Source organism: Pelobates fuscus, chromosome 7, assembly GCF_036172605.1.
Source record: "Pelobates fuscus isolate aPelFus1 chromosome 7, aPelFus1.pri, whole genome shotgun sequence".
Lineage (NCBI taxonomy): Eukaryota > Metazoa > Chordata > Amphibia > Anura > Pelobatidae > Pelobates > Pelobates fuscus.
The window spans coordinates 130,575,450-130,601,291 of record NC_086323.1 but is presented as its reverse complement, the minus strand read 5'-3'; the positions used below and the strand labels follow the sequence as shown (position 1 = coordinate 130,601,291).

The 25,842-nt window shown below is 38.9% G+C and overlaps 1 protein-coding gene across 1 annotated transcript; it reads left to right on the top strand.

Annotated features, from left to right (window-relative positions):
* The first annotated feature begins 2,976 nt into the window (after positions 1-2,976).
* LOC134569215 (olfactory receptor 5G9-like) lies at positions 2,977-18,725 on the top strand. The gene is made up of 3 exons (XM_063428130.1): positions 2,977-3,041; positions 17,672-17,694; positions 17,938-18,725. Exons 1-3 carry the CDS (start codon positions 2,977-2,979, stop codon positions 18,723-18,725), a joined length of 876 nt encoding a protein of 291 aa, XP_063284200.1.
* Positions 18,726-25,842: the final 7,117 nt, after the last annotated feature.

Here is a 25,842-nt window from a genome sequence, read left to right as displayed (position 1 = left end):
AAATAATATACAATAGAAAGAAGGCTTGCACTCACAGTCTTTTGAAGAAAATAGAAACTTCTTTATTGGGAATTAGTCCATAAAATCACATCAACGTTTCAGTCCTCGTTCGGGGCTTTCCTCAGGATGAACTGACCACCAGTATTTTCTTCAAAAGACCGTGAGTGCAAGCCTTCTTTCTATTGTGTGTATATATATATATATACATACTCGTATTTTGTTCGTATTCTGAGTATAGTGATGAAAACACGAATATACAGAAAGAAAGTTATGGCATATATATATATATATATATATAAATCAATAAAGTAGAGGTGCACTTCTGGACTTAAAATAGTGTTTCAGGTTTATAAGAGCAAAAAAATGTACGATCAACGTTTCGACCTCTTCAGGTCTTTCTCAAGATTCTTGAGAAAGACCTGAAGAGGTCGAAACGTTGATCGTACATTTTTTTTGCTCTAATAAACCTGAAACACTATTTTAAGTCCAGAAGTGCACCTCTACTTTATTGATTTATATATATATATATATATATATATATATATATGCCATAACTTTCTTTCTGTATATTCGTATTTTCATCACTATACTCAGAATACAAACAAAATACGAGTATATATATATATATATATATATATATATATATATATATATATATATTTATATATGCATCTTTATAACAAACACAAACTCCATTGGGGTCCATGTTTAAAATGGAATGAGGCAAAAATGTGATTCTTTGTTGAACTAATTTGCCTATGCCCACCCAGAATCCTTTGCAGTAGTAACATCACTGCAAATATGTGATTTTTGTGGGAAAAGCAAGTCTTATTGCTTGACTAGTGTGCAGATCTCTGTTTAAAATGTTATTGACTCTATATATATATATTTTTTTTTTTTTTAAATAATATCGGTATATATATATATATATATATATATATATATATATATATATATATATATATATATATATAAAATGTCCAACCTCTGGCACTCAACCTCAAATATGTTCACAACCAGTAATATAAACCCGGGTGCTTCCCAGCAATTAAATAGACAAAATAGGAAAACAGGCGCACTCACTTGGATTTCAAAAAATATATTTCAAAAAAACACCACCTCCACATCAACGTTTCGACCCTTTAGGGTCTTTATCAAGATAATGATAGTGTCAAACAATGCCAATATATACAGAGATAATAAATCAGTAACTTACCCCATCTGTGTGAAAAAAATTGTATAAATGTATTTATATATTTTTTGTATATTTGTTATTGAAGGGTAGGCTCATTTATGCTTTAATAGGATGGAACCCCATTTTTTTCAGTGTTGTATTATTACATCTAGATTAGATATCGTATTGTATATCTTTGGATTAGATATTGCTATAGGTTTAGGTTGTAGGTTAGATAGACACACACACTAGGTTTACATATCAACATTTTTTATCACGCTTTTTATATTTTTTCATTTTTTCATTTACCTTGTTTTAGCTAGTTTCTTTAGTTAGTGCTGACATTTCACATTTTACATTTTATATTTTTTCTATACACATCTTATCTTATTCTTATACATTATATATGGGGTAGCCATTATTTACATTAATTGTCTATTTTAGCTCTTCATTATTGCTCTAACACTGGCCAGTCCTTCTAGTCCGCTCTGTATAGCGGATTGTATCTAGTCCTACTACTCTATTTTTAACAATTAAGTTTCCTCCTTGTAGAGTTTTCACGGAGGTGTTGGTGTTTCCATGGTTACGATTCACTCTTTCTTTTTCGGGACGCGTAATTATCACGTCAGTACGCTAGTTCTGTTGGACGCACAATGATTACGTCATCACGCACTGGAACACGTTTTCACGCATGCGCACTGACACCAAACACGGAATCAGATAGAAATCTTTTCACACAGATGGGGTAAGTTACTGATTTATTATCTCTGTATATATTGGCATTGTTTGACACTATCATTATCTTGATAAAGACCATAAAGGGTCAAAACGTTGATGTGGAGGTGGTGATTTTTTGAAATATATTTTTTGAAATCCAAGTGAGTGCTCCTGTTTTCCTATTTTGTCTATAAATATATATATATATATATATATATATATATATATATATACACACACACACAGCCAAAGTAAACCAGCACACCGGGATTTGTTCCAAAAATAATAATTGTTCTTTATTCCAACAGTCAACGTTTCACTTTCATCAGGACAGAATACTGTCCTGATGAAAGTTCCCTAGCGGAACTGAAACGTTGACTGTTGGAATAAAGAACAATTATTATTTTTTGAACAAATCCTAGGAGTGCTGGTTTACTTTGGCTGTATCTATTTAGTGCAATCAAGCACGGGTCTGCTACTATGTAAGTTGGAGTGCAAGGTTCCTTTCTATTTTTATATATATATATATATATATATATATATATATATATATATATATATATATATATACATATATTATTTTTTTAAATATTTGTTATGACATATATGTATTGCACTTTAAATATCTATGCCTCTATGTCTGTAATTGTCTGCACTATTGTGCTGTGGAATATGGTAGCACTTTATGAATGCCAGTAATAAAATAATACTGTGTATATATACTGTTACACAAAATACAACAATAGGTCATCGCTAATTCACAAACAATATGTAAGTAGGCAGCAACCTTAAAGAAGGGAATCCCTCCAAACCCTTCAAGAAAACAAAAGATAGTGTACAAAAAAAGGTTGCGCCAATAGAGTAAGGAGTAATAGTTCAAATAAAGTCTCACTAGAGAAGCAGAATAGGATTATAGTGCTTGTGGAGACTTTTCCTCAGGGGTGGGTCCATCCGAGAAACTTAGGATATTCGTATATATGAAGAAACAAAAGGGAGATACAAAAACATCCAATAGTGCAGTAAGTCGAGATCCAGAGATAAAATATATGTAAAATGTTGGTAGTACACTCACATTTGCAAGAGCTATGACCAGTTCTGGAGTTGAGGGCATACAGCGGTATAATCCCTGCTTATGGGATATGCAGGAGAGGTACGTCCATTAGTGCAGTCTGGGTACCCAGGGCTCCAAAATAGGATAAAAGGACAATGATAGTGCTCTCAATTTGATAAAATGTAGTATATACTCACAAGTCTACAGCAGGAAACACTGCACTATTGATAAAGCATTAGTGGAATGATCCCCACCTCGGATTTCTTTGAATATATATTGTTGTCTAGCTTATTTATGATTGTTATTTATGTATGTGCATATTAGAACACCTTAATAAAAATGTTCTGACAAAACATTGTAAAATGTCCATTCAATTTTGATCTCAACTAACCTATTTTGTTTTAATTTTGTGTTTCTTTGATTTATATTCTTTATTTACATTTGTTCAATGTTTTATAAATACATTACATATAAGACACATACAACAAATACAAAATCTTTGTCCACAGAAATTATAATAATAAAATAAAATGTTGGGATAGCAGGACATAACAATATAAAACATAACAAGTATAGAACAAGACATTTCCAATTAGGTTAGTTTTATGACTAGAAAACAAAGAGAATAGGAAAGGCTATTTGAGAGGGGGGGAGGAGTATTTAATTACTTCCTGAGTGTTTTTGAGGCTATTAATTGGGATATCTAATTATCCATGAAGCCTAATTTGATGTAGTCATATATCATTGAGTGCATCTGTCTTCTTGACCTCGAAATATTATCGCAACTATATTACATTGTAGTGATTCCCAAAAAGACACGGTGCAATCACAGGGCTTCATATTAAGTAAATATCCTCATATTTGATAGGTCCCATTCTGTCTTGAACCATTGACTGCTTAACATAACAAATAACAAAAAACATCAACAGATTTCTTTATTCTTTACAGATCATATTGACTAGAGCTGATACAACGTGAAACCTTACATTTTCTTTAAAATTAAATTTTCATCTTATTTTCTTTGCCCTTTTATATATCCATATCTTTTTCCCTGAATTTCAATATTCAGGGTATATCTCTCCTGAATCATATAGTAGGTATATCGGAACATAACATATAAAACAACTACATAAATATTTATTTCTTATAATTTTTCCCCCCGATAGCATAATTTCTATTAACTCATTTGCCCATATTATCTATATTTTACAGTAAAAACCAAAGATAAAAAAGTTACCTGCGCTCTCTCCTAAATCCCTATGTATATTTAAACAAATGGAGGTCATTTAGTTACTACAATGGCCATTGGAGGGAATGCCCACCTGCCAACGTCAAGGCCTCTTAGGTGGGCCTTACACTGACTTTTCACCCTGCTTCCTTGAGCCTCTGGCAAAGATATCTCTAATGAGACAGAGAGGGATATTTTTTATATACACCACTATATACTTATTAACCCTTAATAGGGAATACATGGGATTGTATCTATATTTTACATATAATTTGTTTTCCTTTTTCTATTATCTTTTTCTTTTTTCCTTTTATTTTCTTTTTCCTTTTTATTAAAAATCTTTTTTTTATCTTTTCTGTCCATTCTTTCCAGCTTGTGTCATTGCTTAAGTTTAAATGTTCATTTATCCCCTGTTCCATTTGGCATTGGTTTATAATTTAGAGATTTATATCTACTATTTTTGGTGGATGATTGGATTTCTAATTTTTTAGCTATATGTAATTTTGTTGCTAATATAATAAGGATTACTAGATCTCGCTTGTCTTTTTCTATTTTTTTTTGCCATCCTATATGTAGAAGTGCGGATGCAGGAGAGTACTCTAATTTCTTTGATGTCCACTTCTCTATCCATTTAAAAATGATCTGACACACCTCGTGTATTTCAGGGCATGACCACCATATATGTATATTGTCTGCTCTTGTTTTACCACACCTTCAACACTCTTGATGGATATATTTTAGATATCAACTAACCTATTTTGGCCCAAATGTATCCTACTTTGTTTTCATTTAAGCACAATTGACTCTTTAACCACTTAAGGATGGCGGGCATGCTATGACATCCTTGGGGACCCAGCTCTAAATGCCGGCGAGCAGCATAGCACGTTCCCCCCTTCCAGGGTACTTACCCGCTGGCATCCTATTGAGTCCCCCTGATGCTGATCCTGCCCTCCTGGGTCACGTGATTGCAAGTCCCTTGCGAGGATCTCACGATCACATGGAATCGTCATCCATAGCAGTACCTGGAATGACAGTTAGTCCCCCTGCTGCCTGTAAAAAGTTAAATAAAAGATTAAAGTTTAAAATAATATATACTTAGATCATATATATATATATATATATATATATATATATTGTGGCGAAACCAACCTCGCCACTGGGCATTGGAGAAGCCTGTTTGCCCGCCTCCTGCCTGCTGACTATGGCCCCTGGGACATTTGGCCCTTTGAACACAGTATTTGGGCATATTGTATTTTATTATGCTGCTGCTGGCACTTTAAGAACTATCTGAGTGCATACTGTGACTTTTGGGAACAATGCCCCTTTAAGACTTTGTAGCGGATTGCATTAAGGCTGTCCTCAAAAGTAGCTGAAAGCAAGAAGAGAAAGAACACTGCCTTAAATATATACTATAAAATATAACTTTTAATAGTGAACGAAATACAAAGTGATCATTTAACACAATTACTCTTAGTACGTCTAGATATATGTATAAAAAGACATAGAGAGATAATATGCAGAAATGTAAGATTTAAAACAGACAAACAGCATCTAAAAAACGGAGATGCTGTTTGAAATGTCTAAATGGACCTAAATGTCCAGCTCTAAATAGAGGCTATCTGCTGTTGCAGTTTGTCTACTGTTACAGATTGTCAAGAGTACTCTGTTAAAGTTTGTCAGGCTCTAAAATAGAAACTATCTACTGCTACAGTTTATAAAGGATACTCTGTTACAATTAGTCATAAATGAAAGTTTAACACTGCAATTTACGTTGCAGTCCCCTTTACACAACAATCTGAGATGTTAATTTATTCTCATTGTTAGCCTGACATTTTCTGTGAATACCTAGACTGCAGCTTGTACCCAATAGCAACATCAGACAGTATTTTTGTGTTGTCACACGATTGCAGTGTTAAACTTTCATTTATGACTAATTGTAACAGAGTATCCTTTATAAACTGTAGCAGTAGATAGTCTCTATTTTAGAGCCTGACAAACTTTAACAGTAGTGATGTTGCGAACCCGAAATCTTCGGTTCACGAACGGCGAACGGGAACTTCCGCAAACGTTCGCGAACCGGCGAACCAGGCGAACCGCCATTGACTTCAATGGGCAGGCGAATTTTAAAACCCACAGGGACTCTTTCTGGCCACAAAAGTGATGGAAAAGTTGTTTCAAGGGGACTAACACCTTGACTGTGGCATGCCGGAGGGGGATCCATGGCAAAACTCCCATGGAAAATTACACAGTTGATGCAGAGTCTGGTTTTAATCCATAAAGTCAAAAATCACCTAACATTCCTAAATCGCAATGAATATGGATTGACACCTGACATATGACATATTGACACCTTGACATATGGATTGACACCTGTCCTCAGAGCCCCTGATGCACATGGACACAGAGCAGAATAGGGACTGTTCCCCTTACATAGGGTCACTTGGCAGGTATGGATTGACACCGGTCCTCAAAGCCCCTGATACACACTGATACAGAGCAGAATAGGGACTGTTCCCCCTACATAGGGTCACTTGGCAGATATGGATTGACACCTATCAAATGCACGCTATAGAGACACCAGATATGAGTGGCAAATTACAATTGCTGAGGTTGGCAGAGCACACGCTGAAGGCCTGACACCCAGACGCTTGCAGACAACTAACTGCTATTAGCTTACAGTGAAACCCTTTTTTTGTTATTAAAGGCACGCTATAGTCACACCAGATATGAGTGGTGGCACTGACTGGGCAAATGGGCACAGTATCCACTGAGCCTGACACAGAAGCTGGCAGACAACTAACTGCTCTTTAATCTATTATAGTGAAAAAAAAAATATTTTTAAATGTGAAGCTTAAGCTATTGTGACACCAGATATGAGTGGTGGCACTGGGCAAATGGACACAGTATCCACTGAGCCTGACACAGAAGCTGGTAGACAACTAACTGCTCTTCTTCAATCTATTACAGTGAAAAACTTTTTTTGGTTTTAAATGCAAGCTTAAGCTATTGTGACACCAGATATGAGTGGTGGCACTGGGCAAATGGGCACAGTATCCACTGAGCCTGACACTGAAGCTGGCAGGCAGGCAACTGCAATTACATTACACAGAAAAAAAAAAGCAGACTGATGTTCTAGCCCTAAAAAGGGCTTTTTGGGGTGCTGTTCTTACAGCAGAGATCAGATGAGTCCTTCAGGATTGTAGTGGACACTGAATACCCTAGCCTAGCTATCAATTTCCCTATCTAATCAGCAGCAGCTACACTTTCCCTCCTCTCACTAATCATGCAGCTTCAGAATGAATCTAAAATGGATGCTGGGAGGGGGGTGGGAGGGTGTGGAAGGGAGGGTCTGCTGCTGATTTGCTGGAATGTGTCTGCTGACCGTGAGGCACAGGGTCAAAGTTTGCTCAATGATGACGAATAGGGGGCGGATCGAACCGCCCATGTGTTCGCCCGCGGCGGCGAGTGCGAACATGCTATGTTCGCCGGGAACTATTCGCCGGCGAACAGTTCGGTTCATCACTAATAATAAACACAGGTTACTGGCTATGGGGGATAATGCATAATAAACACAGGTTACTGGCTATGGAGGATAATGTATAATAAACACAAACACACAAAAAAAAAAGAATGCAGCTTCAGAATTAATCTAAATTGTATGCTGTCTAGGAGGTGGGAGGGTCTGGGAGGGAGGGTCTGCTGCTGATTGGCTGGAATGTGTCTGCTGACTGTGAAGTACAGGGTCAAAGGTTACTCAATGATGACGAATAGGGGGCGGACCGAACATCGCATATGTTCGCCATCCGTGGCGAACGCGAACAAGCTATGTTCGCCAGGAACTATTCGCCTGCGAACCGTTCGGGACATCACTAGTACTAAACTAAAGTGTTCAGAAACACTGTGTTTATCATACCCTTTTTTAATGTTTCTGATGTGTTCATTTATTCGTCCCCATAGCGGTACCGATGAGGTTCGCTCCAAGCTACGCTAATTTATTCATGGCCTATTGGGAGACACAATTTATAGACAACAATCTGGAGTGGGGAGCGAACCTGGTCTCCTATAAGCGGTACAAGCTTGTATTTTTAATCTGCAATGGTTCAGTGGATCTTTTAAAAACATTTTTAACGTTTTTAAACACAAATGACTGGGGAGTGATATTAACTACAGAATACAGTAAAGAAAGCCTTCATTTTTTTAGATTTAACTATTTTTATAGAAAACAATAATATCAAAACCAAAACTTTTTTTAAACCGGTAGACGTAAACAATTACATCTACTTAAAGAGTTGTCATTTTTCTCCTTGGTTGAAAAACACCCCTACAGCACAACTTATGAGAATTCGTAGAAACTGCACAGACCAAAGTACCTTTGAGATTCAAGCCATTAAAATCAAACAAGATTTCATGGAAGAGGGGTATGAAGAAACCTCCCTCATAAACACCATTAAAGAAGTAAAGACCATGGAAAGATCCTCTTTGCTAAAATATAAACCTAAAAGCAGTAATGAAAATAACAATTTGCCTTTTATTTGTAACTTTAATCAAGAGAGCCATAAAATCAAACAAATAATAAATAAACATTGGCCCATGTTAAGAAACGATCCTATGTTATACTCCTATGACGATCCTATGTTATAGACCTAAATTAGTATATAGAGGAGCCCCGAACCTAAAACAAAAATGAACACGCAACCACATTAAAGAAAATACACCTACCCCCTTTTTTAAGAAAGAAGTTTTTTTTGGCTGTGGACAGTGTCTAGCTTGTAGAAGCACAAAAATGCACATTACAGAATTCTATGACCCAAAAGGGGAAAAGAAATATAAAATACGCCAAATGATTACCTGTTTCTCAAAAAGGGTTATATACGTCCTTAAGTGTTCTTGTCATTTGTTTTATGTAGGCAGAACAAAACGTCCCTTACAAACACGAATAAATGAACACATCAGAAACATTAAAAAAGGGTACGATAAACAGTGTTTCTGAACACTTTAGTTTAGTACACAATAAAGACCCCTAATTTTTAGAATTTATGGCAATCCAAAAGATCACACTTAATTGGCGAGGGGAAGATGAAATTAGAAAGTTAGGAAAAATTGAAACAAAATGGATTTTCGATCTGAATACTCTAGCGCCTACAGGTTTAAATGCGGATTTTGAATATGTCATTTTTTATAGATCAGACTATATGTATATGTATATGTTTATAATATACTAGTCACCAACACCCCTTTTTACTGGGTCTAAAATTTGCATGTCTTTTATGTATGGGACACCACTGATTTTAATAGTAAACTATTAGATATATTTATTTATTCATTCATGTACAATTACAATTTTTTTACTAATTTGAACAAATAGCAGTTTGTGTTTCCAGAAAGAATCAATATATATATGGTGAAATATGAATGTATAAATAGGATTTTATAAAGATGTTCATTTTATGTATAAGCTATACATAATACTATTTAACTACAAATTTCTTTCTTTTATTTTCATTTTAATTGGTTATGAGCCTAAGTAGGCTCCCACATGGACTTAATAATCCCCTCTTGCGGACTATATTTCCCAAAAATAACCGGACGGAAACCGGAAGTGACGCGCTAAGCGCAAAGCACTATGGATATTGTAGTGCCGAAAAAACGGAAGTGGCGCGACGGCTTTCTAGCCCTGTCACGTGACACAAAGGACCATTCTGATTGGAGGAAGGCAATTTAGGCGGGATTTTGGACGCTTAAAACACAGGATACCAAAAGGACATCCACAAGCTGACTGAGGAAGCCGTTTTTACAGGCGAAACGCATTTTGGCTTTTAAAGTGGACTCATCATTTTTCTTAACCCCTTAAGGACACATGACATGTGTGACATGTCATGATTCCATTTTATTCCAGAAGTTTGGTCCTTAAGGGGTTAAACCACCAATACTTGCAATATTTTGTTCCTATTTATTTTTTATTTTTTCTAGAAATACGTTTATATTGATTTTATATACTCTGTAATAAATTTCCTTACTTTATACAATCCACTGTATCCAGCACAAGTGATTCCAGAGAAGAGGCAGTGTCACCCCACAAATTGACACTACGATATATACTTAGAGCCAGTTACCAAAAGGCTCTAAACAAGGTGAGCACTTTAACCTAATTTTAATTATATGGAAGTATTACTAAAGATGCTACACTTAGTTTGAAAATTCTGTGTCTTTTATATAAGCTGTGGAGAGGAAAACACACACTTTACCTTGGAGAGAGGGGTCGTGTGATCTACCCTAAAAGACACAGACGTTTGGAAGTTTAGAGCCTAATTTACTTGAAAAGGCTCTAAAAAATGTGAGTGTAGACACATCTGTTACTCACTTAATTCTTCACTATAATATTTAACATACTGCACAATTATCTGTATATATTTCTGTTTTCTTTTGTATGTACATTACATTGGAGAATATAAAGGATAATTGTCTTTGAATCACAGGTAATTTACTGTGCTCTCACAAAATATACAGCGCTGCACTCTTAGACAGAAGACCTAAGTGGTGGCAACACCTATTAGGCCTGAAGTCTTTTCTGTTTCTTGGTGATTATCTTTGTATGGTGGGATTTGAGGAGTACCCATAGAGTGTATTCAGCAGCTAGAATTTACTGTTCACATTTATTATATAGCGCCACCTATTGTAAATATATTCATTATCCCTTAATAGCCCTTCAAATATTTTCCCAGTTACAGAAGTTAAGCTCACATGTCTATAATTTCCAGGCAAGGATTTTGAACCCTTTTTAAATATAGGAACAACCTCTGCCTTCCTCCAATCCTCCGGTACAACACCTGAAACAATAGAATCTTGAAAAATTAAATACAGAGGTTCACTTATTTCCCCACTTAGCTCCTTAAGTACTCGTAGGTGAATACCGTCAGGCCCCGGAGCTTTATTTACTTAAATTTTCTTTAATAGCTGTAGCACCTTGTCTCGAGTTATCCAATCACAAGTTATCTGCAAGTTTTTTGCAGCAATCGTTTGCATATCTCTTGCCATAGGATCCTCATTAATATATACTGAAGAAAAATAGTTATTTAAAAGTTCTGCTTTTTCCTGGTCTTTGTTAACTAATAAACCCAACTCTGTTTCCAGTCACCTACACTTTCATTTTTTGTTTTTTTTAGAATTGATGTACTTGAAAAAAAAATTGGGGTTGGTTTTGCATTCTTTAGCTATCAATTATCTGCTATCTATTTCTCATTTTCTAGTTTAGCCACTTTGATTGCCTTTTTGCAAGCGTTATTGGCTTCCTTATAACTTAAATAGGATGCCTCTGATTTGTCTGATTTAAATGATTTAAATGCCCTTTTCTTAATTTGAATCTCTTGCTTTACTTCTCTACTAAGCCACATTGGTTTTAATTTGTTTCTTTTATATTTATTACCCAATGGTACATACTGAGAAATGTTCCTTTCTAATATTTGTTTGAATAGTTTCCATTTATCCTCAGTGTTTTTTTCACTAAGGAGTTTATGCCAGTCGATATGTTGTAGAGCTGCACTAATCTTATTGAAATTGGCTTTTTTTTAAATTATATGTTTTAGTATACCCCACTTGCTTTTGCTTTTTTGAGTTTATTTCAAAATTTACCATATTGTGATCACTATTTCCCAAATGCTCCCCTACTTGAATATTGGTTAAAAGATCAACATTGTTTGTTATGACGAGATCCAGACAAGCATCCTTTCTAGTTGGTGCTTGTACTAGTTGTGACATAAAGGTGTCATTTAACACATTCAAAAACCTGATTCCCCTTTCTCAAGTACTAGTCCCTCTATCCCAATTTATGTCTAGGTAATTAAAATCTCCAATAATTAACGTGTTACCTCGATTTGCAGCTCTCTCAATTTGCTCTAACAGCTGTTCTTCCTCAATAATATTTACATTAGGTGGTTTATAACATATCCCAACTAGTGATGTCGCGAACATGAAATTTTCCGTTTCTTGCGAACTTCCGCAAATGTTCGTGAACGGGCGAATCTGGCGAACCGCCATAGACTTCAATAGCAGGCAAATTTTAAAACCCACAGGGACTGTTTCTGGCCACAATAGTGATGGGCCCCCACCCACCTGAGTGGTGGGTGGGGGCCCTAAACAAGAATAAGGGGGGGACCTAATGTCCTCCCTCCTGGCCCCCACCCCTGAGCGGTGGGTGAGGGCCCTAAACACAAATTGGGGGGGGACCTAATGTCCTCCCCCCTGGCCCCCACCCCTGAGCGGCGGATGGGGGCCCTAAATACCAATAGGGGGGGACCTATTGTCCTCCCCCCCGGCCCCCACCCCTGAGCAGCGGGTGGGGCCCTAAATACCAATAGGGGGGACCTATTGTCCTCCCCCCGGCCCCCACCCCTGAGCGGCGGGTGGGGGCCCTAAATACCAATAGGGGGGACCTAATGTCCTCCCCCCCCGGCCCCCACCCCTGAGCGGCGGGTGGGGGCCCTAAATACCAATAAGGGGGGACCTATTGTCCTCCCCCCAGCCCCCACCCCTGAGCAGCGGGTGAGGGCCCTAAATACCAATAGGGGGGGACCTATTGTCCTTCCCCCTGGCCCCCATCCCTGAGCAGCGGGTGGGGGCCCTAAATACCAATAGGGGGGGACCTAATGTTCTCCCCCTGGCCCCCACCCCTGAGCGGCAGGTGGGGGCCCTAAGAAAATGTCCCCCCAGGTGACTAGGGGTCCCCAAACCCCTAGTCACCCCATCCCCCCCAAAAAAAATGGTCCCCCTACCTACCCCCCTCACCCTAAAAATAATGAGGGGGGGACATTTAACTAAGAACCTGTAAAAAAAAAAAAATAACTTACCATTCGATGTATTCTTTCTTCTAAAATCTTATTTTTTCAGCCCCAAAAAAGGGCAAATAAATATCCATAATAACCGACGCAATAAAAAAAAAAAAGCGAGCGCCCCCCAAAAAATCCATCTTCACGCGGCAAGGGCTCCGCGCAAACTGAGCTCTGCAGGGCGGGGGAAGGCTTATAAAGCCTTGCCCCGCCCTGCAATTAGGCTCAGAGCACTCTGATTGGTGGGTTTAAGCCATCCAATCAGAATGCTCTGACAGGTAAATGAAGAGACTGACAGGTAAGTCTCTACATTTACCTGTCACAGCACTCTGATTGGTTGGTTTGAAATCCACCAATCAGAGTGCTCTGTGTCATTTTACACAGCGTGGGAAAGTTCTTTGGAATTTTCCCACGCTGTGTAATTTGACTCATAACTCTCTGTTATGGTTGGTTACTTAATACACCAATCAGAGTGTTATGAGTCAAATTACACAGCGTGGGAAAATTCCACAGAACTTTCCCACGCTGTGTAAAATGACACAGAGCATTTCAAACCAACCAATCAGAGTGCTGTGACAGGTAAATGTAGAGACTTACCTGTCAGTCTCTTCATTTACCTGTCAGAGCATTCTGATTGGATAGCTTAAACCCACCAATCAGAGTGCTCTGAGCCTAATTGCAGGGCGGGGCAAGGCTTTATAAGCCTCCCCCCGCCCTGCAGAGCTCAGTCTGCGCGGAGCCCTCGCCGGGTGAAGATGGATTATTATTTTTTTGCGCTCGTTTTTTTTTTTTTATTGCGTCGGTTATTATGGATATTTATTTGGCCTTTTTTAGAAGAAAGAAAACATTGAATGGTAAGTTGTTTTTTTTTTTTACAGGTTCTTAGTTAAATGTCCCCCCCTCATTATTTTTAGGGTGAGGGGGGTAGGTAGGGGGATAATTTTTTTTGGGGGGGAGGGGGTGACTAGGGGTTTGGGGACCGCTAGTCACCTGGCGGGGCATTATTTTTAGGGCCCCCACCCACCGCTCAGGGGTGGGGGCCGGGGGGAGGACAATAGGTCCCCCCCTATTGATATTTAGGGCCACAACCCACTGCTCAGGGGTGGGGGCCGGGGGAGGACAATAGGTCCCCCCTTATTGGTATTTAGGGCCCCCACCCGCCGATCAGGGGTGGGGGCCGGGGGGGAGGACAATAGGTCCCCCCCTGTTGGTATTTAGGGCCCCCACCCACCGCTCAGGGGTGGGGGCCAGGGGGGAGGACAATAGGTCCTCCCCCTTTTTTTACTTTAGGGCCCCCACCCGCTCAGGGAGGGGGGACCCTTTTTTTTTTTTAACAGTAACTGTTTAATAGACATGCCCCTACTCGCGGTATTGCGAGTAGGGGCACAATTTACTAATACTAAGTAATTTTTACTTAGTATTAGTAAATTTGGCTGAAAGACCACAAAAAAAATAGGGGGCGGACCGAACATCGCATATGTTCGCCATCCGTGGCGAACGCGAACACGCTTTGTTCGCCAGGAACTATTCGCCAGCAAACCATTCGGGACATCACTAATCCCAACCAATAATTGATTTCCCTTTGTTTGCCCCAAGCAGATATCTACCCATAAAGCCTCCACATTTTCCTCGTCACACTCCACATGCCTAAGATTTGACTTTAACTCATGGTTGACATATAAACATACCCCACCACCCCTCTTGTTTTTGCTAAACTTCCAAAATAACGTGTACCCATTTAAATTTACTGCCCAGTCATGTATCTCATCCCACCATGTTTCTGTTATGCCTCTTATGTCATATTGTTTAGTGTATGCTATTGCCTCTAGTTCCCCCATTTTGTTATATAGGTTCCTTGCATTAGTAAGCATACATTTAATATTATCATGAGTCTTTTGTACTTTTTGTGAATTATCAATATTACATACATCCTCTGTTCTGAGCTTTCCCCTCCCCCATCTCCACCCCCTTTGTTCTGAGCTAAAGCCCATCTCCTTTCCATCCTATCTCCATTTTCTAGATTGCTTTGACCCTCCCCCCTACCACTAGTTTAAAATCTCCTCCAACCTTCTAGCCATCCTATCCCCCAGCACAGCAGACCCTCTTCCATTTAGGTGCAATCCATCATGACTATACAGGTTGTACCCAAGTGCAAAATCGGCCCAGTGCTCTAAAAACCCAAAACCCTCTTTCCTGCACCAAGACTTTAGCCACGCATTGACCTCTCTAATCTCCCGCTGCCTTTCTGCTGTAGCGCGTGGCACAGGTAATATTTCTGAAAAAATTACCTTGGAGGTCCTTTTCTTTAGCTTACTTCCTAGTTTCCTGAACTCATTCCTTAGGACCTTCCATTTTCCTCTGACTTTGTCATTGGTACCAATATGGACCATGACAGCTGGGTCATCTCCAGCCCCTCCCAATAATCCCTCCACTCTGTCGGCAACATGCCGGACCCGAGCACCCGGACAGCAAACTGTCCGGTTGAGTCGATCAGAGTGGCAGATTACCCTATCTACTCTCTTAATAATAGAGTCCCCTACCACCACAACCTGTCTAGACTTCCTTACCCTCTCAACCCCACCTGTACTAGAGGGGCTGTTCCCACGGCTGTTAGCAGGAACAGCTTCCTGTAGTACAGCTACTCCTGAGCTGATGCTCCCAACATCTTCACTCAAACGGGCAAATCTGTTGGGCTGCATGAGATCAGGACTAGCTAAACCTTTTTTCTTCCCTCCCTCCCTGCTTCCTCGCCCCACTGTCACCCAGCTACGTGCCTGTTCCCCATCTGTCTTATCTTCTCCATCTCCATTACCTGTCCCCACTAAACTCTACTCAGTGAGCAGCAGACTCCTCTCAAGATTGTCAATCTCCCTCAGAGCTCAGAGCTGCAGACAGAAAGGCTCTAAGAGACTATTTGGAGGGTCCCCGCACCCAGCGGCATACAGGGCAAGCCGCCAGTCATGGACCAAGGAGCTGACACTTCAGTCAGACTTGATAGCAACCGGTTTGGCGAACTTGTTAAATTTTAATAACAGGTTTGTGCGAACCGGTGTGAACCGACTGAATCCCACCCCTAGTCATTTCCGCACCTATCTTGGCTAGCCATGTAGCAGTTCTCAACCTCCTGCAAATCCAGATCCATCTGTATACTGCTTTCCAGACAAATGGTCAAACAGAGAGGACTAATCAGACACTAGAACAATACCTCAGATGTAATACCGCTCACTTGCTATACAACTGGTATGCACTCCTACGCACAGAGTTCACCTACAATACTCATCTACATACTTCTCATCATAAGTTTCCTTTTACTTGTGAATTATGTGTTTAACCCAGCCATGCTTCCTGATCAGCCAGTCATCTCATAGAAATCATCTTCTTTCCTGTGAAAGTAAGATTGCAATTGCCATCCTCTCTACGCATTCATCCTGTCTTCTGTATGTCATTATTGGAAACTCATGTACCTAACAGAATCCGAGGTGGAAAAGATCCTTGATTTCCGAATCCACCATAGCTGTCTTCAATATCCCATACATTGAATAGTATATGGCCTGGAACTATGGTCATTGAAGCCTTCCGTCCATGTTCATGCACCTCGCTTGGTACGGTCCTTTCATCTAAACCATCCACATGATGTGTTTTAGGAGGGAGGTATTGTTACAACTTATCTTCGCTCGATCACTGCTCAAGCAGAGAAATACACAGGTCGCAGCTGCCGGAACCAGCGAAATCAAGGGGGGAGGTCTTTGAAATGTTTCATAGTTACATAGCTGAAAAGAGACTTGCTTCCATCAAGTTCAGCCTTCCTCACATATGTTTTTTTTGTTGATCCAAAAGAAGGCAAAAAACCCAGTCTGAAGCGCTTCCAATTTTGCAACAAACTAGGAAAAAATTCCTTCTTGACCCCAACATAGCAATCAGATGTCTCTTTGGATCAAGCAGCCATTACCCCACTAATTAGAAATTATTTCCTGTGTGTTCATTTATTATTTCAATTAAATGATCATTACTAGATTACTAGCAATGGACTTGAACTTACTTTTACTTGACTGTTATTCGGCCAGGTTACTTTCAGCTCTGTCTTTGTGTAGCCACAGATACCACAAATCCTCTCTCAAGAACAACATTTTAACTTGCACAGCTGATTATTCTACTCTGCCACAGTGAAATTCATATCTACTCCACTTGCCATTTTCTTAAATATACTCCTAGCACTTGCACTTAAAGCAACACAACTTGCTTTCTGCTGGTCGTAAATGTATTCAGTGTATACTGAGGCCAGAACCTGTTTTAGTTACGTTTGCTGAAATTATTTTGGCAGGGTTAACTCACAACGGTACGCTTAACTGGTATAGAGAAGCACGCGGTCAAACATCTGGTAGCAGCATCCTTGTCCCCCTATTTTTGGCTATACTTCTAAATTGGTTCTTACCTGCTGTCAAATAATTAGTTTCCATCATGAATAAAATGTTGCTTTGTTAATTCCTTTTTGTTTAGGTGTTCATCATCAAGTGCTTCTAAAACTCATTAAGTTATTCAGATTGTAATTGGTCCCATGAGACCCTCAAATCGGATTTGAAGAGCATACAGTGATGCTTATAAGAGACACATACATACAAGGTCACCCAGGAAAATAGTTGTATTCATCTGAGAAGACAAAAAACAGCTTGCATTTGTAGAATCAAAATTTTCAATGAGCTCTGTGTGTATATTTACACCGTTCTTTGATTGTCCTACTGACAAACTGTTCATGTCTCATGTATGTCATTCTTCATATAAGATAGTTCAGTGAAAGTAATGAGAAACACAACAGAAGTAACAGATTTTCGTCTAACTGCTCTGTCAGATAATTCTCAGACACTCTGTATTTTATTTATTGTTTTCCTTCTGATCTACATGACTACTCTTATATTAAACTCCATAATCATCCTCTTGGTTTTCACAGATCTCCACCTTCACACCCCCATGTACTTCTTTCTTGGAAACCTAGCATTTTTAGACATGTCCTGTTCATCAGTCACTGCACCACGGATGCTTTCTGACTTCATCACCACAAATAACTCCATATCCTTTCCTGCTTGCATGATGCAGATATTTTTCCTAGTATATTTTCTAGCTGCAGAGCTTTTGTTGCTGGGTGCCATGTCCTATGACAGATTTGCTGCAATCTGCCACCCTCTGCATTACATTCAGATCATGTCCTGGAAAGTTTGTTCACAGCTTGCATCTTTGATTTGGGTTTTTGGCTTCTTTTACTCCTTGCTACATACACTTTGTTCTCTGAGACTGACATTCTGTGACTCAAATGTTATCCTCAACTTTTTTTGTGACCTTCCTCACTTATTTCAAATTGCATGTACTGACACTTTCATCAACTTGCTTCTCACTGTTACTTTTGGAGGATCCCTGTTACTAGTGGCCTTTGCTATAACTTTTATTCCTTATGCTCGTATTTTCATCACTATTATGAGAATCCGGACAAAAGACGGAAAGCTTAAGGCTTTTTCCACCTGCACATCTCACCTTGCTGTGGTCTCTATTTTCTATGCTTCCCTTATCTTCACTTATTTTGTACCTACCACGTCTCTGGTAGATTTATACAAGATTGTGTCTGTAGTTTATGCTGTAATTAATCCGTTGCTAAATCCTCTAATTTATAGTGTGAGGAACAAGGATCTTAAGGCAGCTCTGACAAGGGCACTGCGTTACACATCTTTGTTAGGAGGAACCTAGTAAACTGCGATCTCATTCATTGACTATGTTTATGATGTTGTTCAAGTCTATTTTCTCAAACATATCTATTTCTGGATACTCCAGGTGCCAATACATTTTTAATGCATTTTGATTACATTTTGACTTCATTAATATGCTGTCTTTTTTGCATTCTCAAATCTTTATAGCACCATAGGCTTGCCTCCTTAGCCACACCCCCTCATTCCAGAAAAAATACTTCCTTATCAAAAGCATGTACACAACTCAGCCACAGATAGTACTGAATGTTCTGAACAACAAAGCAACCTGCATTAAAAGGCGAGGACACCCAAGGAGACATATAGGCTGTCTGCAGCCTGGTTGTTAATTAAAAGCAGTTCACTGCTGGGGCTGAGACTGTGTGCATACATAGGGGTATGGCTAAAAAGACGAGCTTATGGTGCACAATTTTGCATGTATTTTATATATTATTATTTTTTTGGTGTGCAAAAACTAAAGATTTGAGCATAGAAAAAATAAAGCATATCAATGAGGCTAAAATCTATCAAACTCTATTGGTGCCTGGAGTGTCCCTACATATAAGATAAGATGTATAGTGTGCATGTATGTTAGTGTGAGCATGTTCATGTGGTTAGCTGCCTCTTTCAAGTACCTATATAATATTTATATACATACAAAATAAATGTGTATATATTGGCACCTAGGTTTCTTTCTTAATGTGAAATTAATATTAATAAATACATTTCATTTGCTGCTGATCACTACTAAAAACAAAGTATAAAAGGTACATTTGAAGCGCAACATATACATCCATATATGTAAATTATAAATTAAGAAAGACATGCACACTATGTTATTGTTATATAAAAAAGACATTTTTTAGGCACACAAATGATTGATTGGCAAGAGTATAGGAGATCATCTTATTTAATTTTATATAATTATGTTCTTAACAAAGACCATATAGACAGTTATTGTATGCATGTATGTACATTTTATATATATATTATAGGGTGCTGTTGGGGCCTATTTAGTAGGACCTGTCAAGAATGGGGTACATTGAGGTTGTGGCAGGCTTATGCAATGTATGATTATATACAACTAAACCCCATTATTTTCTGCCTAGGTGAGGTGTTTTTAAATAAAACTATTACAATCTGTGAGACATGAAATTGCTGTTTAGTGAATGAGCAAGTGCACTGTGTTTTGTATGTTTTATATATATATATATATACACACATATATATATATATATATATATATATATATATATAACAGAGCAAGCTCTTTTAAAGTAAATATTTAAAATATTTACCATTTATTATTTGAAATAAATGCTAAAGAGAAAAAAATATATCTGTCTGTCAGTGTAATATATAGGAAATGCGCTGTTATATTGCTCGAGAAGCTTGCATACAATATTAAATACTGATTTTGTTTCCTCTTTGTTACATTTTATTTTTTCAATCTGTCTATAACTTGAGCTCTGAATTGTTAAAATACAACTGTGAGGACTTTTTCATATAAAGTGGATTTTTTTTTCCAATTACGTTCTACACAATTAATTAATTTTCATCCCTGTTTAGTATATGATATATGGATCCTCACATCAATACATTATGCGATCTAGCACTATAAAATAATAATAATTCGTACCGGGAAAGAAATGTGACTACACATATGTTTGTTGGCAGAGGAGAAGAGTATCATTTTTATTTTATTTTTTTTATCGTCAGTTCTTGCAGTAAAATAAATAAATTGATTGTGCTTTGAGCAAATAAAGAGAATATTTTTTCTATTTCTAACTGTAAGTATGCTTTTTCTTAATCATAACTATCAGATCATAACACAATTGAAGGTAAAGGTTGGCATAGCATTTGTATAATTTTTTATTAATGAAATCTGAGTAAATTTCAGCAACTGTCTTTAGAAAACTGACCAGAAAATAGAGAATTTTTGTTGAGCATCTAGCTAGTAAAAGTGTACGAAATATGTATATATTAATGGTAATTAATGGACGCAAGTCTCTTGTCAGCTATTTAACTATGTTAACAGAAGATGAGACTCTGGAAAAACATTTTCTCTGAAACACCCATTTTGGCCTTCAGACAACCACCAAAACTCCAACATAAATTGATCAACAGGAAGCTACTCACTGATGGGAAGAATAAAAAAAATGGGACCAGTCAATGCAAAAAACCTTGCTGCTAACTGTGTCAGCACATATGCACAGACAACACAGCCACACACAGCAATAAAACTTACAGCATTAACAGTTCATAACCTGCACATCCAGCAATGTGGTATACATGATTCAATGCACCAAATGTCACCTAGGATGCTATATTGAGGAAACCACCCAGCAATTAAATGGCAGAATGAATATGCACAGACACTCCATTAAACACCACAAAGAAGGATCGTACTGCACTCCTGTGGGACACCGTTTTACCCAGCCTGGCCACTCAATGAAGGACCTAAAAATCAAAGTACTGAAAGGGGTTTTTAAAAATATCCAAGAAAGAAAAACTTCTGAAGCCAGAATGATCAAATGGTTTAACCGCAAGAATAGATGACTAAATATTGAGTTGGGTTTCCTGTCCCACTACCAACACTTTACATGAACACTCCCCCAGCATTATCCTACTGTTCTGTCATATGTATCACCATTTTAAAATGCATTCCAATATGTTTATTCTATCAATATACAAAGTACTGTGTGTAGACCTTTGCTTTCCCATACTCTTATGCATGTATACTTATATATGTGACTGTGCATTTATATTTGTGTATATGAGTTCGTGTGCATATATGTATTTGTGTGTGTATGTATAAAGTGTATATATACATGCATACATGTATGTATATGTGAATAGGTATATGTGTAGGTACATGTATTGGTGCTTTTGTGTGGATGTATGTGTAGGTGTGCATGTACATATATTTGGGCATTTGGTTGTATTTATATGTATATTGTATGTACTTGTATATAGTGTGTATACTTGCACATATGCACTGCTTGTGTATATGTACATGAGTGTGTGCGTGTGTCTGTATATGCTGGATAGGGATATAGGCCTTCATGCATATCCTGTAACTCTTGGATAGGAATTTATATATTCTTTATTAAAGCGGCACTGTCATGCCGAACTTACCTTTTTCTCTTCTCTACCTCTCAGGATCTGTTCTTCATTTCTTCCTATCTGCTCTAGTTTTATTTAAAACATAAGACAAAGTAGGGACTACTTTGTCTTATGGAGGTTTCCTACGCCTGACCATCTCTGACCAGCGGAGGAGAAAAGTGTGCTCCGTTTCCTGTGGTCAGAGAAATTTCCCCACAATTCTTAGCTTTGATCAGTGATCTCGCGATGCTTCCTGTCAGTATTCCCGAACGTCCTGTCACTTAGACAGAATGCTGGCGAAACCACTGAATTTAACAGAATGAGAACAGTTTGTTCATTTATGTTAGGAGCAAATTTGGGACTTTGTTCGGATCGGAATTTCATTTGAATGAGTGAAATTCCGATCCTATTCATGCCGCGGCTGCATCTTGCAGCTGTTTAGTAGATAACTCCCTAATTCCCACGATATCAGGGAGCTATCTACCAAAAGACTGAAAGACCTAAATTGGTCTTTTACTCAAATTTACTAATACTAAGTAAAGATTACTTAGTATTGCTAAATTCTGCCCCTTCTCGCTATACTGCTGTGCGAGTGGGGGCTATTAAACTGAAGGGGGGACCTATTGCCCCCCTTCAGCCCCCACACGTGAGAGGCGGGTGGGGGCCCTAAATGAAAATTGGGGGACCTTTTGTCCTCCCCCCCAGCCCCCACCTATGAGCAGCAGGTGGGGGCCCTAAATGAAAATGTGGGAGGGGACCTATTGTCCTTCCCACTGGCCACCATCGAAATAACAAAAAGGGTCGGGACCTATTGCCTCCCCCCGGCCCCCACCCCTGAGCGGCATGTGGGTGCCCTAAATAACAACAGGGGGGCCCTATTGTCCTCCCCCTGGGCCCCACCCCTGAGAGGTGGGTGGGGGCCCTAAATCACAATAAGGGGGGACCTATTGTCCTCCCTCTGGCCCCCACCCCTGAGCAGCAGGTGGGGGCCCTAAATCATAATACGGGGGGACCTATGGGTGGGAGCTAAGTGTACAAATCCCCCCCAGTGACTAGGGGACCCCAAGCCTCCCGAACCCCCACCCGTGTTGCATGAGTGGGGGCTATTAAACTGAAGTGGGACCTATTGCCCCCCTCGGCCCCCACTCGTGAGAGGCAGGTGGGGGCCCTAAATGAAAATGTGGGACCTATTGTCCTCCACCCCTGGCCCCCATCCAATAGTGGCAGGTGGGGATCCTGAATGAAAATGTGGGGGGGACCTATTGTCCTCCACCCAGACCCCAACCCTGAGTGGCATGTGGGGGCACTAAATAACAATATGGGGGGACCTATTGTCCTCACCCCAGTCCCCCACCCTTGAGCGGCAGGTGGGGGCTCTAAATAACAATAAAAGGGGACACCTATTGTTCTCCCCCCGGCCTCCACCCCTGAGTGGTGGGTGGGTGCCCTAAATAACAATAAGGGGGGGACCTACTGTCCTCCCCCTGACCCACACCCCTGAGCGGTGGGTGGGGGCCCTAAATCACAATAAGGGGGGGACCTGTTGTCCTCCCCACCGGCCCCCACCCAAGGGCGATAGGTGGGAGCTAAGTGTACAAACACACCCCCCTCCCCAGTGACATGGGGACCCCAAGCCTCTAGTCACCCCCCACCCAAATAAAATTAAATCAATCCCTACCTACCCCCCCTCACCCTAAAAATAATGAGGAGGGAGACAATAAAACTACCTGGAAAAAAAATCAGACTTACTATTAGAAGTCTTCTTTTTTCTAATACCTTTTTTTTTCAGCCCCAAAAAAGGGCAAATTAAAAAAACATAATACCCGTCGAACTTATCAAATAAAAAAAAAAAACACGAGCGCAAAAGAAAACATCCACAGGAAAATAAAAAACCTGACACTGAAAATTAATCCATCTTCACCTATGGAGGGCACGGCGCAAGCCTTCCCACGCCCTGCGACTTGACTCAGAGCAATCTGATTGGTTGGCTTGGAATCCAACCAATCAGAGTGCTAGTCATTTTACACAGGGTGGGAATTTTCCCATGCTGTGTAAATTGACTCAGAGCACATCTCAAAATTCACAAGGCTGGCTTCAGATACTTCATGGAATTAAGGTGCCTTAAAATACCAGTACAGAATCGGTTTATCTGATTATTTACGAGATGAACTTGCTAGAATTGGGATACCTGATACCCTTAAAGAATTATATATGTAACCATTAGGTTGGACCGCAGATTTCGAGAAAGACGCAAACAGCAGAACTCTTCCTCAATTACCAGCAAACCTCCTGCTTCTAACCACCCTTGTACTACTACTTTTCCTACTCCCCCTCTTCCAAAAAGTGAACCATAGAAGTTGCTACTTTCAGAGCCCATATATCTACAGAAGAAAAACTCAGAAGAAGGAATCTTAACCTCTGCAGGTAATGTGCATCAAAAGAACGTCTATTGGACACTTGTCCTCTACAAAAGGATTCAAAGAGGGGTAAGAAGAAACTCGAATGTAATATATCGAATACATCTTCTAAACCAACTCCTCATTGTATACTTCCTATTATTCTACAGTGGAATCAAGAAATTATTAAAAGTGAAGCAATTATTGATTCCGGTGCTGCTGGAACATTTATTGACTCAACTCTTGTTTCAAAGAATAAAATTCCTTTTACTCAAAAAAAAACATTTTGTCTCCCTCAGAGTGGTAGATGGATCTACCATTTATTCTGGTCCTATTAAAAGTGAAACCATTCCGCTAAATATGACTACTGCAATTAATCACAATGAACATATAAATTTGATATTGTTAAATCACCATTATTTCCCGTCATACTTGGAATGAATTGGTTACAACTTCATAACCCTTACATACAATGGTCTCCTATCTCTGTACAGCTCAATTCTAAATTTTGTAAAGAAAATTGTTATCCTTACCTTCCTTTGTTTCAAATTACTGAGGAAACTAGGACACCTAAACATTATAATGAATTCAAGGATGTCTTCAATAAAACTGAAGCTGAGTCTTTACCTCCCCACGGGGTATACGACTGCCTATTGATCTTCTTGGAGCTGCTATACCATTTGGACCTATATATCCACTCTCTGAACCTGAATTAACCCCTTAAGGACACATGACGGATCTATTCCGTCATGATTCCGTTTTATTTCAGAAGTTGTGTCCTTAAGGGGTTAAAGACTCTTAAATAATACCTTGAAGAAATTTGCACAAAAAGGATTCAGCAGACCATCTACTTCTCCTGCTGCATCTGCTATATTGTTTGTTAAAAACAAGGACAACACTATTCGTCCCATCATTGAAAACAGAGCATTAAATAAAATAACTATAAAGAATAGATATCTTTTGAACACTGCTGAACACCTACAGTAAGAACGCAGACTAAAAGTAAAAAGTGACAAAGAGTAATATTACCCAAAACGCACTGCTAAGCCCCGGCACTTCTGAAGCTGCTCGGAGGTTTAAATATCATGAGACAGAACGTGTAATGAGTTCCAAACATTCATTAAGAAAAACAGAATAAGAAGTTGGGAGAGGAGAGTTAAGTAACACGGTGAAAGAGATCTGATAATCGGAGTGTTGGGTCTGAAGAAAACAAACGAACAAGAAGGAAGGGGAAAAAAGCCAAGAAAACGTGAGACAACAAAAAGTGAGTCAAACAGTGTCTGAAAATACAATTAAAGGAGACAAAAAAAACTTCTACAAACAGACAATCAGGAAAAAGGGAGGAAGAAAAAGGAAAGTGGGAAGAGGAAGGAAGGAAGAAATATTCATTAAAAAGCTATTCGAAATATAATTAAAGGAGCCTAAAGTAAATCTAATTACATTTAAAAAAATACTCCTACAAACAGACAGGAAAAAGGAATGAAGAAAAAAGGAGGAGGAAGGAGAAGAAGTGATTAAAGAAAAGAAAAAAAAATCCTATAAATGTAAACTTGCTGTATTGTTTGCGCGACTGAAAGCAAGGTACAAAATGGCCACAAAAAAAGCAATGAAACAAAATAA

Bases quoted from the DNA above. Each gene is read 5' to 3' on its own strand.
- LOC134569215 (XM_063428130.1), top strand. From the start codon at position 2,977: ATGACCAGTTCTGGAGTTGAGGGCATACAGCGGTATAATCCCTGCTTA. The intron at 3,042-17,671 runs GTACGTCCATTA...TTGCATTTGTAG, and splicing joins TTATGGGATATGCAGGAGAG to AATCAAAATTTTCAATGAGC. The intron at 17,695-17,937 runs GTGTGTATATTT...TGGTTTTCACAG, and splicing joins CAAAATTTTCAATGAGCTCT to ATCTCCACCTTCACACCCCC.